The following is a 17,434-nucleotide window of genomic DNA, read 5'->3' as shown; positions in this document are numbered from 1 at the left end:
CGCATAGTATGTTATCGGTAACGACATTAGTGTTTTATGTTTTACAATCATCTATTTATAATATCTACATTATGTAAGCTTTAACTTAATAGTAGTGTGTCCCAGGATTTTCGCCTTAATACAGATAGCACCGCATAAAGTGGAAATTAACATGTTCACTGTTCTTTAATGGCAAATCGTGAATACTCAGCCATGATATCCTGTCATTTAATATGCCCAACACCACCCATTATATACAATTGTCAATTCTGCGTATACTGTCCATTTATTACCACTACCCCTTTACATCACTAACACCAAGTAACATACTGTGTGTGCACATTATAATTAGCGATTAATGGTGATCCGTTCTGATTGAGATTTCTGTACCTAACGTCATCCGACCCGCTAAGGAAGCTTGCTAGCTATTTCCTAACAAAATGCTGCCTAGCTAGAATTTATTAGCCATGATATGTTAAAATTAGTAGTTTTTCTTGTTTATAATGAAATTTAAAATTACATTTAAATGTAATTTATTGTTAATGATGATTGAATGAATAAACTCCCGTTTTTATCCGCCTTTCGTAGTTGTCAGGATGGCCGAGCGGTCTAAGGCGCCAGACTCAAGGTGACAAGCCTTCCTATACAGGGGTATTCTGGTCTCCGAATGGAGGCGTGGGTTCGAATCCCACTTCTGACAATACTTTTATACTGGGAATCTTAAAATATACAGAGTACAGACATTGATATAAGAGCGTGTGTGCATGTATCGTTTTTAATGCGGAACCAACTACTTGCTTCGCCTATCGTATATAATTACATTCATAGAAAGTACGTACTTGTATGTATGTGGACCGATTGACTTGTATCTGGACCGTTTCCACTAAAACACATTTTTTAGTTTTTCAGCATTAAGAATGATCAGTGATATACATAATGTCCCTCTGATATCAAAGTAAATTATATTGTTTTATGGCCACTGACAATTTTGGATAGTAGTAGAAGGAAGCCTACTTGTAGAGAATGAGGTGATTCACTGAGTTGATTCACACATTTCCAACAGATGTCGCTATTTTTCAAACACTTCTGTGATATGCAGCAGATACGGGTCCTGCAATTTTCAAATGCTACGAAACATGACTACGATTCAAATAAAACCAATTTGGGATAGAGAAGCCATTGAATGTGTTTTGGTTTAATGGTGCTACTAATAAAATAAAACATACAGTCACAGAAAATGTATACTTTTACACAATTACAGTGCCCTAGGCACTTTAAAACAGACAACCATTTCTTGTTTTTGGCTGTACACTCAAAACTTGGTTTAAAAATCAAACAGTCACTATGAAGTATAGATTTTCAGGTCTTATTTTACATTCATGTCATTTGTTGCTCTGAAATAGGCAGAGGATTCATAAAATTACTGTCAAAAATATTTCTTGTTGTACATATGTAAACAAATACACTTAAATACAAGTGGAAAACGATACTTTAACCACACTATAACTGTTTTATTTCACATCCAAAAATGCAGAGATAAAAGAAGAACCGAAGACAGAGGGAGATATATATATTTTTAAATGCTATCAATGTAAACACAGTATCCCATAAAGTTTTTAGAAATGTGTGCCAATTTTAAAAATAGAAAACTGAATTAGACCTTTTATTCCTACACCTTTGGCTATGTCTACCAGCTCTGCACAATTGATTTGGGCAGTTTCCCTGATTCTCGTAGATCATCTCAGAAAGGATGGGGATAATTAGTAAACTGGGATCTTCAGATCTCCCCAAAGATGTTCAATGGGTTTCAAGTCCAGGCATTGACAGGGCCACACATACACATTCACAGACTTGTCCCAAAGCCAGCAGCATTGTGGGTGAATCTAGAATGTTCTGGATCAGATTTTCGTCAAGGACCTCAATGTATTTTGCTCTGTTTATCCTTTCCTCAAAACTGACCAGTCTCCCACTGTGTCACTGTAAATGATCCACATAGCATGATGCTCCCATCACCATGCATCAGTGTAGGCATGGATGTAGCACAAAATTCTGGGCCCTGTACATAGGCGGTCTCTGAGGGCCCCTCCCCACTTTATTCAAGATTCAAACATTTTTGAGGGCCCCTCTACACATTAGGGCCCTATATACTTAGTACCCCTTTTCCCCCCAGTCCAACGCCCCTGAGTGTTGGTATGGTATTAGCCAGGTGATGAGAAGTAAACTTTCCGCCAAACAAAGCGCTTGTCATTCAGGCTCAATAGGTTGATTTAGAGAATCTTTCCTCATGCTCTCAGAATCTTTCAGGCGATATGTCATATGCTTTTTTTAAGGAGTTGTTCCTATCCAGTCCAAGTTTGTGCCTTTCAAAATCATGTCCAATCAATTGAATTTGCCACAGCTGAACTTTCCTCAGGGTCTAAAGACATCTCAGGGATGTTCAAAGGACAAATGGCATAAGGGTCTCAAAACGTGTTTTTGCTTTGTCATTAAGGGATATACTGTAGATAGACATTTTCTTTTCCACTCATGATGAGTGCAGGTAGGACTGGCAGGATCCATTCCTATCTCAGTACATGCTTCTTTGATGTGACATGCTTAGTGATTTGAATAATACTACTAAACTCTAATGCACAGCATTTGACTATTTAGAATACTCCGTATTCATTCACTCAAGACAGAAAGACAAAATGACCCCACTGTATTTCCACACACCCATGTGTACCCTAGAGGCAGAATGCGTCCATCCGTTTTTTGCGAGATTGGATCCGTACACACTTAGGACACTTCTCGTGTCTGAAACAGTCTTTGTGGAAACAGGCCTTGCATTCTGAAATAAAAGGAGATGTACCATTTTAAATGTCAAATTCAAGTAATCAAGGAAAAGAGCATAATGACATGTTCGGATAAGATTAACTCTTGCCTTTGCACCGCTTACATGTCTCGCTCTGGAAAGGAAAGAGCACATCCTTCTGCTTGCAGAACTCACAGATAAAGCCTCTGGCTAAGCAGACCTGAGGTAAAATACAGAAAGTGTTCATCTGTTTTGTTTAACATTATTGACGTCATAGGTGAAGTCAAAATATTAGAATAAAACTTAACGAAACTTTATTTAATTGTGTTATATACAACTGGTGGATATACCTGACAACTCTCCACATGGGTGATGGACACTTGTAGTACGGCCCTAGCCAATGGTACGAGCTGACCCCGTTTGACCCTCAGGAGGTCATCCATGGAGAACTGATGGGGCTCCTGTGTAAGGTGATCAGGAAGCTGCTCAAACTCTTTCAGGACCCTGAGCGTGATTACAATAGCACAGAGAGAGGCGGGGAAAGTGCTTCTTCAGGCACCAAGACTTTTGACTATTTAGAATAAGCCTTATGATACCTAAGCAAGATTATATTACATATACAAACGGTTTCGTGGACACAGGTTAAGCCTAATTTAGGACAAAAAACAAGATCAATGGAGTTTTCTACTGAACTTGATTTTTTTGTCCTAGACTACACTTCATCTGTGTCTGCGAAACCGGCCCATAATGTTTCAATCCAGATGAAAACTTAGATCTGTATAGCAAGTCATGGCTCAAACTATTTCTACAAAGTTGACGTCTGCACCAAATTTCCAAATAATTGATGCAGTTTACCTTAGATAAGGCATAAAATGCCTAGTGTGGTAATGTTGCCATTAGAAAGAGAGTGGATGACTTTACCTCTCTGATAACCTGCATGCTGTCAGCAGCCTCTTAATGCCTAGCAGGTGCTCTTGCAGATCCTTGGGAGGCAGAAGAGAGTGTAAATTAATAAGTGTGTCTGTGAGGACAGCACTTTCTGCCACATTCGCTACATGACGTCACAGAAGATAAGGGAAAACAAATCAAAAATATCAACTCACATTCAATTCACTTTTCCCAATGACTCTAAATTACTCCTTTGAATTTTCTCTGTTACAGAGATGAACCACCCAGACAATGCTGAAGAAACTTCACTGTGGTAAAATGGATCTCAGACTGTATCTCTCATAGCCTAAAAATACTCCTGTCATTGAACGCATCACGTCATTGCCCATTGTTGGATGGCAGCAGAAATACACAGCAATTGTATCTAGTCACTACACAGACTGTGAACTTAAGTCAAATATTGGTTGTTAGAAATTGGGCTAACACAAAAAGTGAGATCTATGCCCATAACTTTTTTAGATCCCTCTTATTTTAAGATTAATTGTTGGATCAAACAGTTTATTTGTAATTTCTTTACATAGTTTTTCTCCTAAATTTGGGATATCAAATTCTTGATTAAGGCTAGCTTAACTCACAATAACTCCCAGTGGACTCAGGACATTAACTTTTCTAACTCAGACTGTCACAAACGGCAGTGAGTAAATAAAACAGTTCGATGTCGTAACTCTGACTGAATTTATATAGGAATAACAGATGCAAGCCAGCTGAATGTTACATTGCTGAAAGATGTTGGTAAAACTAGGCCAACATTAGGACAAATTAGGTAATTCCTCTTCTTTTTCATCACATTATATAGCCAACCAAAAGTGATGTCAAATTATGTAGAATTGACCTAACAAAAACTGATGTACAGGTGAAATCTCTGACACACAACCAATTAAAATATAATGAGTGTACATAGAAGGGTATTTTAAAAGTAAATAATGAAATGTAAAAAGTATACTTTTTACTCAAAAAGAAAAGGCACCCTGGGAAATAGACAAATGACAACTAAAAACACTGAAATGTTTCATTGGTGAACAGATTTATTTGAACACTATTAAAGTATAGTGTACAACAGTGCTTAGTGTGGATTTAAAATCTAAAAACTGCATATTTTGAAGGTTGAGTGTTAATATGTCTACACTGTGTAGGGTTAAATTAATCAACATTTTTAAACCAATATTATTTACACTAGGACAGTGTTGATTTTTAATCTCAGGGTGTTGAATTGTGATAGTATTTTTTTGTTGTCTATCCAGTATCAAAGCTAGTATATGATACATAGTAGCCTACTCACCCTGAATTTGTCCAGTTCTCGCACCCGGCTGTAGAGGGTCTTACCAACACAGGTCAGATCAAATAAAGGTTGGTGCCAGATAGAGTCAAGCAGTTTCTTGGAGAAGTCACTAACCAGGTACCTCCCAAAGTCCCACTGGGTCAGAATCCGGCCTGGGATCACAGACTCAGTACCACTATGGCAACAGTCACAGAAGTACTTGCCCAGGTATTCACAGTAACGCAGTTTCTTGATGTATCCTAAGATACAAAAGCATTATCATTGTCAAGATGTATAATATAGAAATCAACATGATGGACCATATTATGACGTTAAGGTTGGGATTATATTGAGGTTCAGGGTTAATATTAGGGTTAGAAGTTAAGCTTAGTTTTACATGTAGGGTTAGGCTAGTTAGAATGAGGAAATATAGGATTTTTAATGGGAATACATTTTGGTTTAAAAAATTACCTGACAAGTATAGTAAAAGGTGTATGTGTGTGCTTGTAAAGGGAATTCTCCTCTTGTGAAATACAGACACTAAGCATTTATACTCAAAAATCCAAGAACACTAAATCAATCACAGAGCATCCTATTGAACCAAGATCCTAACGTAGCTCAGCCTCCAGGACTCTGTGTCGATCCAGCTTACTTAGATTATACTTACGTGGCTCAATATCTGTTCCACAGCCTGCACAAAGGAAGTGTTGGGAGGCAACAACCTCACTGCGCCTGGAGGAAGACAAAAGGGATGAAAGACGAAGGTGATAAACAGACCTTTACTGGAGAAATGAATTCCTATTGAAATGAAGAAGAACAAATGTACTTTTAGTGAATAAGAGAAATACCATGACGCAATTACAAAAATGTTCAATCTGTTTACACGCCCATCCCATGTAGAAATAATCTGTCTGGGAAGTCAGCATGGCACCAAACTAACCTCTTCCTGGGATGGATGCTGAAGATTATCTGGAAACGGGGCGGGGCCCAGTTTAGATTGCCCCTCATTCTGGTTCTCTGTATGATCTCCTCACTCAAACTGAGGCGGGCATCAGTAACCATGGAAACCCCACCAGGAAGCTGGGTATTGCGGGGGACATTCAGTAAAGCAGAATAACTATTTGGAAACATTCTTCCTGTCTGATGTAATCAGTCCACTGTAGTAGTTCCTATTTATATATAAATGACAATATTGTACATAACGTAATCTGCAACCTTCTGACTGGCTATACAATTTTTTTGCCATAACAAAGTAACCTTTGCTTTTGGAAGCACAGGGACACCACATGTTTTGTAACCACAATGATTCATACTTCCTGTAGTGAGGTTCTGATGCTCTGACGGCCATGTTTCAGCTCCTGTTTGGGAAACCACTGCTTCCTGAAGTCACACACCAGCTGCTGGGCTAGGCCCTCCGCAGAGCAAGGTATTATGGGACAGCCTAGGGAACTGAGGATGAAGTACAAGTCTCCAAAATGTTGCCTGATGACTACAATGAATATTACCAAAGTAAATCATAGTTGTGATGTGTTTTTACCGTTTAAAGGAAATGGTAGTGTTTGTTGTTACTAGTCCATTGTCCTCTCCCAAACCTACAATGCAAAAAGAAGTATAATCTCTTCTTACACATATTTCTCTCCTCACCCCTAGAGGGCTTCCTTTCCACTCCCTCTGTGACAACAAGTCAAATATGATTAGGTGGATTGGTTGCCTTTGCATAAAATATCTACAAACTAAACAACATTGGCCAACAATTATGCTATGACAATTCATGACAATTTAAAAATCAATCTACCATTACAACCTCCTATCTCCTACCTTCATATCCACTGTCAGTAGACACAAGAGAGTATGTTTTTGAGGGGTAGATGGGCGGTTTGGCCCCTGACTCCTTTAGGGCCTCTTCATGGTTCCTCATGTCCCCAACACACGTCTGACTCAGGCTCTCTGCCCACTTCACCCCCTCCAATGCCTCAAGCACCATGTCCACCACTATGAAATGAGCATTCTCCTACACAACAGGTATTAAGTATTATTCCATATAGTTTATAATTAGTCAATTACCAAACATCTGTAGAAAGTATAATTCACCTTGTCCAGATCACAGCCAGTGTTGAAGGTGTCTGAGGAGCAGCGTTGAGTGTTTCTTGATCTTTCATTCTGAACAGCCTCTTTAAAGTCAAAACACAACAGCAAAAACATATCAAAGGGTGATGTAGACGTAGAAGTGACCTTTATTTCGGACTTTCTTATTTTTCTTGGGGCCTGTAAAGTATGTAGTATCAGGGCAGCTACATAGGTTACCTAATTGTAGATCCAAGGAGGCGTGACGGGGGCACTCCTCCCGGTCCAGCCCGGGCCATGGGGGGCCCTTGAAAGGAAGATGTAACCCATTGGTCAGCAAACGGTTAAGGTTGGAGAAGAGGGAGACAGAGCGTGGCCGATCTGTCTGAGACACAGCTAGACAGTGACAGGGGGCGGAGCCTGCCTCCACACTACTATTTGACGTCTGTGATTCCAGTGTGGGGGGGCCAGAAAGACTAAGGTTATATTGGTCGAATGCCGGTAGGCTGTCACCACTAACATCTATTGAGGCCGCAGTGGTAGGGGGCGAAACCGACAGTCTGGTATCTCCAAGACAGGATATGGGTGTCCTCCTACAGGAGATGACAGGGCTACTTCTGGGCAGGTGATATTGTTCCGCACTTGGGGACAACATAGAGAGGTCCTGTTGGTTTGAGTCACTCCCTGGTGCCTCATTACTCGCTCTATGTCCTTTAGCATCATCTTCATGAGATAACTGCCGTGTCTGCTTTTCTTCCCTGTGGCTTTCTGTTTCACTGCAGTGTCTGTGTGGGGGGCTTGGATAGGGAGATGTGGGGACAGTGTCCACACACCAGCTCACATAGTTCGAGGCAGTCCCACCACGACTGACCACCTGCAAAGAGAGGGAGACCGAAACATTTTTTTATGACCGCAGTTAAACCTCTACTTCCTTCAAAACAAGTGCTCTTGTACTTCCTGAATGAACATCAAACAGAAAACAACAGAAAATGTGCAATTGTACATTCAGGGCAACTTGTAATGTGCACGACTTCTCATCTCATCTCTCATCTCATGTGTACGACTTGCGTGTTGTAATTGTTTGAGCTATTATTCACATCAGATATATTATCATCAACATTACACATTCATTTGAAAGATGAGCGGGCAGCCCCTGGCAGTTTCATTCAGGCATATCTAATTTAATCACCAGATGTAAGCTATGTCCTACGACACTTTCCTATAAAGACATATACAAACACATTCTCCTCAACTGAATCAACATAACAACAGTTGTTATCTCTATTATAAACAGGAATATTTTCACATGAATACCAACCTTTTTGATATCCCCTGAGGCCATATTAGAGATGGAATATCAAAAGCCAGTCAACGCTCACTGTGAGATTGATGGATGGATTTGAAGAACACAGACTTTATAAAGCTTTTGAAATGAATACAAATTTTTCAAACAGTAATCTGGATTGATCAACAAACAATTTCATATTATCTTGCAATATTGCAAATTAAAATGTCATCAATGCAAGTCAAACCCTCCATTAAACAATGCACCTGCAAGCAATGTTAAAACCATAGGAAAGATTATGAATGTGATCTCATTCAGAATCTCTAAGACAATTACAAAGTCTGTAAAAGTACAACATACTCACTATTTTGCATGATCCTTAAATAAAGGACAAAGTCGAGCATACGTTTTTGTTTTGTGAAATGACATGGCTGCTAAACTGTCACCTTATTGAGCAAGGAGTGGGTTGGATATCTGTACTTCCTGCATTCTATCTTTGGTGTCACTTTCTGTGGTAAAGCAGTGTCCTTTAAAATCTAGACAAGAAGGACATATCTGTGGATGCACATCCTCATCTGATGAGAAAGTAAACGATAACTTCAGATAAATAAACTAGATTTAAATTATGTATCTCACTTTTTCACATAACCTTTTAAATAATGTAAATAAGTTCAAATAAAGAGTAAGCTATGTCTTGGTGTAGTACATTTCTAATCAAAGATTAAAGGTTCAAATTCAAAGGTAATAGCTCAGAAATAAACATTATTAATAAACAGCATGTTTTGTCTGATTAGTAGGCCCACAAAAATGTATACACATTTATTCCAACAGATCACATGTCGGGTGAGGAATGAGTTATACACAAAAATATATAACTTAATCTACAGGTACTAGTCTTGCTTATTCATGGTTAGGCCAAGATTAGAAAATGTATCTTCATAGTACTGATATGATATTTGTAGTGTTCAGCATGAAGATTCAGCCTTTAGCGTACTGAATCAAAACATTTTTGCCAGAACATACTGCAGCACCAGTAGAAAAGAGGAACCACGATGGAAGTATCTGTTTCATTGTCTTGTCGTGTTGTTAACGCTAAATATTTTTGTTCTGCACCAGGTACTTTCACAGACTATTTAAAAATAATAAGAGAGATAGAACCACCTCCAGAAACAAATGAGACTACTACCCAGATCTTGATGTTAATCAGCGGTGGCAAACACTGAATGTGGATTTAACTTGTGTTATATGACCATTGTAACAGGCATTCTGTGTCGCCTAGATCCTAAGAATAGCCCTAACATGTGATTTAACAGCTATACATCACAACCCTCATGCCCTGTTACTTTAATAAAATACCAGAAGTTTTTGTCTCTTAGATGTCACCAGACAGTAAATTGTTACTCTCTGAAGGCAGATATCACTCTTTTGCTTTGTGTGCATGTGTGCGTGCATGCGTGTAGCCTCCATAGCTTAATCAGCATATCCGCTGATGCAAGCTGGTTATTCCCAGGGTTGACCCGACACAGGCCCCCCCTCAGCTCTTTCTCTCTCTCTACAGTGTAGCTGTTGTGCAGGTTTTTTCAACCATTCAATTCAATGTAACTGTGTCTTCATACCCCAGGTGATATGTTCGATCAAACTCTGTCACTCAGTATGGAAACCAGCCAGAGGGTTCAGTGGTTTCACTTCAGTTGGAATAGTGCTATGCCAGAATGTGGGGTATGGGGAGGGGGTCATACATGAATCCAGCGATGAGAAATGGTGTTGGCCTGGGGTCTAAGCCACTGCCATGGTGCACATACAACCCCCCAAGCATTTGTTTGATTCCTGACAACTATTTCTCTTGTCTATCTTTCGCAGTCAAAACAAATATGCCCAACATAAAAATGAAACAGATTATGGCGGGTCAGTGGTAACATTGACTGTAACCCTGTTTCAAATAGTAAATAAGGATAAAATATTTAATCATTGTTATCTTTATTATTTTATACTAAGATTTTTAAGTTATTTGGAAGAATATTACATTGACGCATGTCATGGAGACCACAAACGGACTACACACAATTCAAACAAGATAATTTTAGCATACAGTTTTTCTAAGATATTATTTTTGTTGTACCAAAATGTATTTACAATAACAGCAGTATGTGAATATATCAAAATACCATTTCAAATACCATTAAAGTTTAGGTAAGGCATTACTTTCAATAATGTGTACAAATCAGACTCAACGTGATATTGTATAAGTGTAAGCTATAAATGTGTAAGTGTGAGCTATATTATTAGACGAAATTAAGATTATGTTAAAAAGGTCAATAAACAAACATTTTGACTATTAACGCAGGTGAAGCATTAAAATACATTTTATAATGCATTAAACAAAATTCCTAATATCCAAAAGATATATTCTATTGTAGCCTATCACTACGCCCTGCTTTATTTGTCCCCATTTTGTCATGATCCCTTACGACTACAGGGAGATAAATTAACCAGAGTCGGGTCCTCTGGCTATTTAACATAGGCTACCCTATATAACTAGTGTACAGCAATAGACAAGTCAAGTCAAATCCAGGATTTGATAAGGCAAGTCCAGGCCTTGAAGCAAAACGCTGTCATTTTGTGGTATTGTGGTATAAACAGTAGGGGTCGCAAAATCCTATTTTAAAAACAAGCGGTTGCCTGTACCGCGTTCAGTTCGTTTTACGTTCTGGAACCTGCATTTGGAACGTTCAATTTAACCGCCCTTTTCAATATATCACTGACTGCTTCAAGCCACACATCGCCACACCCACCAAACTGGACTAAAATGTCAGTTCAAGAACGTTTTGTGGAAACGTTCGTTACATCTCGTTCTGCAATATAGCAAACGTTCAAACGAAACTGAACGCACTCAGTCTAGAGTTCAATGTAGTACAGTAAAGCGCGCAGCCGCAGTGGGACCTGTGGCAGTCGAAGAGGAAATTCGCGCACCGTTGGAATCTCTCCCGTAGTTTGCGCCTGGATACAATCATCATAGCATTTTATTTACAATAAGGCAGAGGCGAATATGGCGACGTTGGGACCAGACCCCCGTCCCAATTCCCAGCTCGCTTCTGGCTCGATACAAAGTAACATAAACGGTAATAACCTGCCTCCCAACCGCGGCTTGGAAAGAGCGTTGGAAGAAGGAGCAAACTCCGGGTTTTTGAACCTCAGCTCCAGGAAACTCAAAGAATTCCCAAGGACAGCATCAAACTACGATTTATCGGATACAGTGGAAGCAGGTAAAAACATTTAAAGATGTATACTTTTACTCAATCTCTTCCGCTCCTGCGCCCAGCAGTCCACTATATGGATTTAGGATGGGATGTGTTGGAGACGAAGGCTTTACGATATTTTTTGGGTGGCCTAAACAAAGATATATTGATTTCTGGATTACAAATTATTTTCCATTTAATTACACAAATTAACATGATAATAATGTACTTATTTTAATAGAACGTGTACATGCGGTGGCTGTAGCGCACGATGGGCTGTCGATGCTTAGAATCGCCTTCGGGACAGATGTTCTATGTTGTGCGTGGGCACCAAAATGTAGTGTGTATCATGGGCATAATGCTACCAACTATAGAGTATCATTAAGGGTATATAGGGTATCGGTCGGGCTACAATAGGCCTAAAACAGCGTTTTGCTTTCATATTTTTGGTCCGAATTAGCCTATGTCTTGGAAATCCCCCTATTATTTACTGGAAACGGACCCCATCCCGTTTTCGGTTTCACACTGCAGCAACCTGCACTATAAAGTTATGATGGTATAAAATTATATCCAGACACTATTTTGTAGTCCTGATTAGTTGGGCCATGCCACACTGTGCACAAGCATACCGGCATTATATATTGACCTGCCATTTAAGTGAGTTTGACAGTAATTCCTAGACCTCTGTCGTTAGTCTACACTGTCTGTACTGTTTAAGGCTTCTTACACCAATGCTATTCAATTGCGGTCCCAGAGGACTGGTTTTCATGGTCTCTTTCTAATTATGGACTGATTCAGAGCCCATTTCCTTGGCTGGCTGCATAAACGTTTTGCTTAAGTAAAACGCTATGCCCCGCCCACCAACGTTACTTTTTAGTGGGAGTTTCTTAGAAGGGAGTCTAACTCTGAGTGCCGCCAACTTTTAAGATGCAGAAACGATCCAACAGTTCTGATTTGTTTTGAAAACTGAAGGGTTATGCCTGGGCAAGAACACACCTGGGTAAAGCAACATTTTGAAAGTAACTCATTGGCAAAGCAACTCTACACAGACTGGTGAGAAATTAAAGTAAATGCGAACATAAAGTGCCTCTTGGCGTAGATTCTACGCGTTTCTAGAACTCTGCTGGATGGATGAAACGCCATTCTTCCAAAACATATTCCCTCATTTATGTTTTAATGATGGTGGTGCAGAGTGCTGTCTTACTCGTCCGTCCAATGATTCACATCATTTTCAGACGAATCAAAGCATTCAGTGATCCTCCGTGCCTTGTGGATCTGGGTATCGTCATCCTTGAAGAGACCCAAAAGTGAGCCCTTTTTCAGTGTCACTCAGATCCCTTCCTATTGTCATCTTGATCCAATATCGAGATCAACTGAGTCTGCTCAGCCTTTGTATACCTGCCACAAAGCATGATGGGATGTTAATTAATTAACAGTATAATGCAATGCGCCTTTATGGCGTCATCTGCATCCGTTATGTTCCTACACTCATTTATTCAGGTTTTTGTCCCCTGTCTGTATGTTTTTATTAGTGTTTACACACTTTATATTCTCAGCCAATAACTTGATATCAAATTGTATCTAAAAGTTGAAGATCTATTAACATCCTAATTTAACAATTGTATTGCAGTACTGACGACATGGGACACATTGGCACATTGATGACATTTCACAGTTTTTGCGTACAAGTTTTGGCTCAACAGTACCACTTTTACAACCAGTGGCCAAAAGCTGTGAAATGCACCTTTAATTTTCCTCCTACTATGCCGTCATGATGACATATGATGCTTTTGAAAAACTTGTCACTGATCTGGAACACTAGGTGAGTGCAATTGTCTATCAGGTAGAAACCAACACCACTTTTTTTCTCTCACTCTTTCTATTAAAAGAAGGTAAGGTTGTAACACTTGCAGAATGTGGTTTGGCATTATCTTGCTGAAATAAGCAAGGCCTTCCCTGACAAAGATGTCGTCTGGATGGCAGCACATGTTGTTCCAAAACCTGCATGTATTGTTCAGCATTAATGGTGCCTTCACAGATGTGCAAGTCACCCATGTCATGTGCACTTATGCACCCCTTTTTAGCCCAGAGGATGTGGCGTCCAAGATTCCCAACAATTATTTTTTAAATCTTGATTTGTCAGACCACAGTAAAGATTTCCATTTTGCCTCAGTCCATCTTAAATTAGCTTGGGCCCAGAGAAGGCGGTGGCGGTTCTGGGTCTTGTTTATATATATATATATATATATATATATGGAGGAGTTTTAACTAGCATTTGTGGATGCAGCGATGTACTATGGTCACAGACAATGGTTTTCAGAAGTGTTCTTGTGCCCATGCAGTGATTTTCACCACAGAATCGTGTCTGTTCTTAATGCAGTGCCATCTGAGGGTCTGAAGATCACAGCCATCCAATATTGGTTTTCGGCGATGTCCCTTGCATACAGAGATTTCTCCGGATTCTCTGAATCTTTTAATGATATTATATACCATAGATGATGAGATCCCCAAACTCTTAAATTGTTGCACTATTTGTCTGCACAGTCTTTCAGAGAGTGGTGAACCACTCCCCTTCCTCACTTTCTGACAGACCTATCCTCTCCGGAATTATCTTTTAATACCCAATCATGTTACTGACATTTTGCCACCTTACTGATGTAACTAGTTGTGTGATATTCCACCAAGCATTACACAACTTTTCCATTCTTTTGTTGCCTCTGTCCCAACTTTTTCTTTAGAAAATGTTGAGGGACTTTGCTGTCTTTGCCTTAAGTAAAATGTTGTTCCATCTTTGGGGTTCCTGGACAAGAGAAGAGCTTTGACAGGGCTGAGCGGCAGCTGCCTTCCTGTAGGGTTGGGATGGCCAAGAAAGAAAATATTTGTCTTTATGGTTTGACATTGACTGAAGGTTCTCCGTAGGCAAGCACCATGGTCTTGAAGGATGCATGCTTAAACAGGAAGCCAGTGGAGTGTGTGGAGGAATGGGTTGACATGGGAAAACACCAGAAGGGTTGCAGCATTCTGAAAATGATCCTGGGGTTTGATACCACAAGCAGGGAACACTAACAACAGTGAGTTGCAGTAGTCCAGATGTGAGATGACAAGTGCATGAATTAGTACCTGTGCAGTAAGGTCATATTCTAAGAGTGTTGTACAGTATGAACCTGCAGGAGCGAGTAATGTTGAGGTTTGTTCTAACAATGGCCGTCGTCCAGGGTCATGCCAAGGTTCTTGGCGTTCTCGGATGGGGACTGTAGGTTACAAATGATAGTCTATTTATAGTTTGACATTCCGTGTACAACAGGACAGTATGCATCTTTAGAACCTATGTGAAAACAAATATTTACATGTGTTTGGTTGAAATATTGGTAGTGCCATTCAATCATGTACTCTCTCGGATTACTAAAGAACAGTTGTCAGTCAGCATTTCATCACCCAAGCCATCATGAGGTCATGTCAAAGATATAATACATTGCAAAAACATTATTACAGGGAATTATACTAATGTATTGTCCTGTTCCTTATAGGTGAATTTGAGCACTGTTGACAGCTGTTCAATCCCAAGATCTTTGTCACTAATCCGTTATCACAACATCACATTAACGGCCTAGACACGCATGCATGCACACAAACACACACACACACACACTCGAGGCTACAAACAGAAGCTTTTTAGCTTCTCTTCAGTCATCAGCTGTCAGTTAGTCAGAGGGAGTGTCTTTTCAACAGCTTTCAGTATAACTAAACCTGAGCGATGTATTATGTTAGCTTGATAACAGGCAATCCTTAAGAGGAGATGTGGCGATGATGCACTACTCCTTGTATGATTAGAAAGTGCGCTCGAGGTCAGGTCAACTCAAGTATGCATGCTTATGCTGCAAGAGAAATCCCTCCCTGATTTGTTCCCCCCCGGCTTTTGAAGCACCTCCTTAGATGCTCTTTTCACAGGTCATCGCAGGGCTTCTGGGTTAGCGATGAAGATGGGACCGCCCCCCATTAACTGTGATTACATTGTGAGTAGGCTGTAACACCGTAACTAGAGAACAGGTCACACTGTTCTGCTCCTGCTCTTCAGAGTCAGGTATGAAAAGCATACCCACAGTCCCCATAACCCTCACATTACTACGTTGGGGATGTCCCAATCACAGTTTCATACTTGCTGAATGGCCTCAAACCTAAAGCTCCCACGTGTTAGGACCAGTGTGCAGGCTGACACCGTTGTGGAATACAATGGTACTGTATGTGGCCCACATCTACAGGAGGTGCCCTTTTAACCCCCTGCTCCCATTTCCCTGGCATTATTGAGACTGAAACTGAAATCAATCTGCAGCTGGGGTTGGCTGACGAAGCAGGGGGTCCAGACAGGATCGCTGGCAATTATTACTAGAGGTGACAATTCCAGTAAGTGGAAAAAATATTTGATCCCCTGCTGATTTTGTACATTTGCCCACTGACAAAGAAATTATCAGTCTGTAATTTTAATGGTAGGTTTTTTTGAACAGTGAGAGACAGAATAACAACAAAAAAAATCCATAAAAATGCATGTCAAAAATGTTATAAATTGATTTGCATTTTAATGAGTGAAATAAGTATTCAATGCCTCTGCAAAACATGACTTAGTACTTGGTGACAAAACCCTTGTTGGCGATCAGAGGTCAAATGTTTCGTGTATTTGGGCACCAGGTTTACACACATCTCAGGAGGAATTTTGTCCCACTCCTCTTTGCAGATCTTCTCCAAGTCATTAAGTTTTTGAGGCATTTGGCAACTCAAATCTTCAGTTCACTCCACAGATTTCCTATGGGATTAAGGTCTGGAGACTGGCTAGGCCACTCCAGGAACTTTATGTGCGTCTTCTTGAGCCACTCCTTTGTTGCCTTGGCCCTGTGTTTTGGGTCATTGTCATGCTGGAATACCCATCCACGGCCCATTTTCAATGCCCTGGCTGAGGGAAGGAGGTTCTCTCCCAAGATTTGACGGTACATGGCCCCGTCCATCGTCCCTTTGATGCAGTGAAGTTGTCCTGTCCCATTGGCAGAAAAACACCCCCAAAGCTTAAAGTTTCCACCTCCATTTTTGACTGAGGGGATGGTGTTCTTGTGGTCATAGGTAGCATTCCTCCAAACACGGTGAGTTGAGGTGATGCCAAAGAGCTTGATTTTGGTCTCACCTGACCACAACACTTTCACCCAGTTGTCCTCTGAATCATTGAGATGTTCACTGGCAAACTTCAGACGGGCCTGTACATGTGCTTTCTTGAGCAGGGGGACCTTGCGGGCGCTGCAGGATTTCAATCCTACATGTCGTAGTGTGTTACCAATTGTTTTCTTGGTGACTATGGTCCCAGCTGCCTTGACATCATTGACAAGATCCTCCTGTATAGTTCTGGGCTGATTCCTCACCGTTCTCATGATCATTGCATCTCCACGAGGTGAGATCTTGCATGGAGCCCCAGACCGAGGGAGATTGACAGTTCTTTTGTGTTTCTTCCATTTGCGAATAATCGCACCAACTGTTGTCACCTTCTCACCAAGCTGCTTGGCGATGGTCTTGTAGCCCATTCCAGCCTTGTGTAGGTCTATATACTTGTCCCTGACATCCTTGGACAGCTCTTTGGTCATGTCCATGGTGGTGAGTTTGGAATCCAATTGATTGATTGCTTCTGTGGACAGGTGTCTTTTATACAGATAACAAGCTGAGATTAGGAGCACTCCTTTTAAGAGTGTGATCCTAATCTCAGCTCGTTACCTGTATTGAATTTTGTTTTCTGGATTTCTGTTGTTGTTATTCTGTTCAAGTAAACCTACCATTCAAATCATAGTCTGATTCTTTATTTTTCAGTGCGCAAACTTACAATATTTTGTAACCTCCTA

General features: G+C 40.3%; 2 protein-coding genes across 9 annotated transcripts in view; one reads left to right on the top strand and one right to left on the bottom strand.

Moving 5' to 3' along the window:
- Positions 1-2,122: 2,122 nt before the first annotated feature.
- Positions 2,123-8,796, bottom strand: rubcnl (rubicon like autophagy enhancer). 3 transcript variants are annotated; one of them, XM_010880039.3, is made up of 14 exons: positions 8,690-8,796; positions 8,359-8,418; positions 7,281-7,914; positions 7,068-7,147; positions 6,795-6,987; positions 6,514-6,568; positions 6,290-6,425; positions 5,917-6,056; positions 5,644-5,708; positions 4,998-5,236; positions 3,692-3,753; positions 3,121-3,274; positions 2,900-2,990; positions 2,123-2,806 (listed from the first exon to the last, which is right to left on the bottom strand). In XM_010880039.3, the coding sequence occupies exons 2-14, from the start codon at positions 8,380-8,382 to the stop codon at positions 2,703-2,705; spliced, it is 1,977 nt and encodes a 658-aa protein (XP_010878341.2). In that variant the 5' UTR covers positions 8,383-8,418; positions 8,690-8,796; the 3' UTR covers positions 2,123-2,702. The 3 variants fall into 3 exon arrangements, 2 of the variants coding, with proteins under 2 accessions (XP_010878341.2, XP_010878342.2); XM_010880040.3 differs by having other exon boundaries at positions 2,717-2,806; positions 2,915-2,990; XR_002197949.2 differs by lacking the exon at positions 2,123-2,806 and having other exon boundaries at positions 2,915-2,990; positions 3,121-3,231.
- Positions 8,797-11,218: 2,422 nt separating this feature from the next.
- Positions 11,219-17,434, top strand: part of lrch1 (leucine-rich repeats and calponin homology (CH) domain containing 1) — a 58,764-nt gene continuing 52,548 nt past the window's right edge. Inside the window, exon 1 of one of the 6 annotated variants that reach the window (XM_010880042.5) lies at positions 11,219-11,588. In XM_010880042.5, the coding sequence (XP_010878344.1) occupies positions 11,372-11,588 (217 nt within the window). In that variant the 5' untranslated portion in view covers positions 11,219-11,371. The remainder of the gene's footprint in view (positions 11,589-17,434) is intronic. The other 5 variants (XM_010880043.5, XM_010880044.5, XM_010880046.5 and 2 more) reach the window with 5 other exon arrangements.

The sequence above is a fragment of the Esox lucius genome, chromosome 16 (genome assembly GCF_011004845.1).
Source record: "Esox lucius isolate fEsoLuc1 chromosome 16, fEsoLuc1.pri, whole genome shotgun sequence".
Lineage (NCBI taxonomy): Eukaryota > Metazoa > Chordata > Actinopteri > Esociformes > Esocidae > Esox > Esox lucius.
The sequence above is the reverse complement of the archived record's forward strand: the minus strand, read 5'-3'. Positions and strand labels throughout refer to the sequence as shown.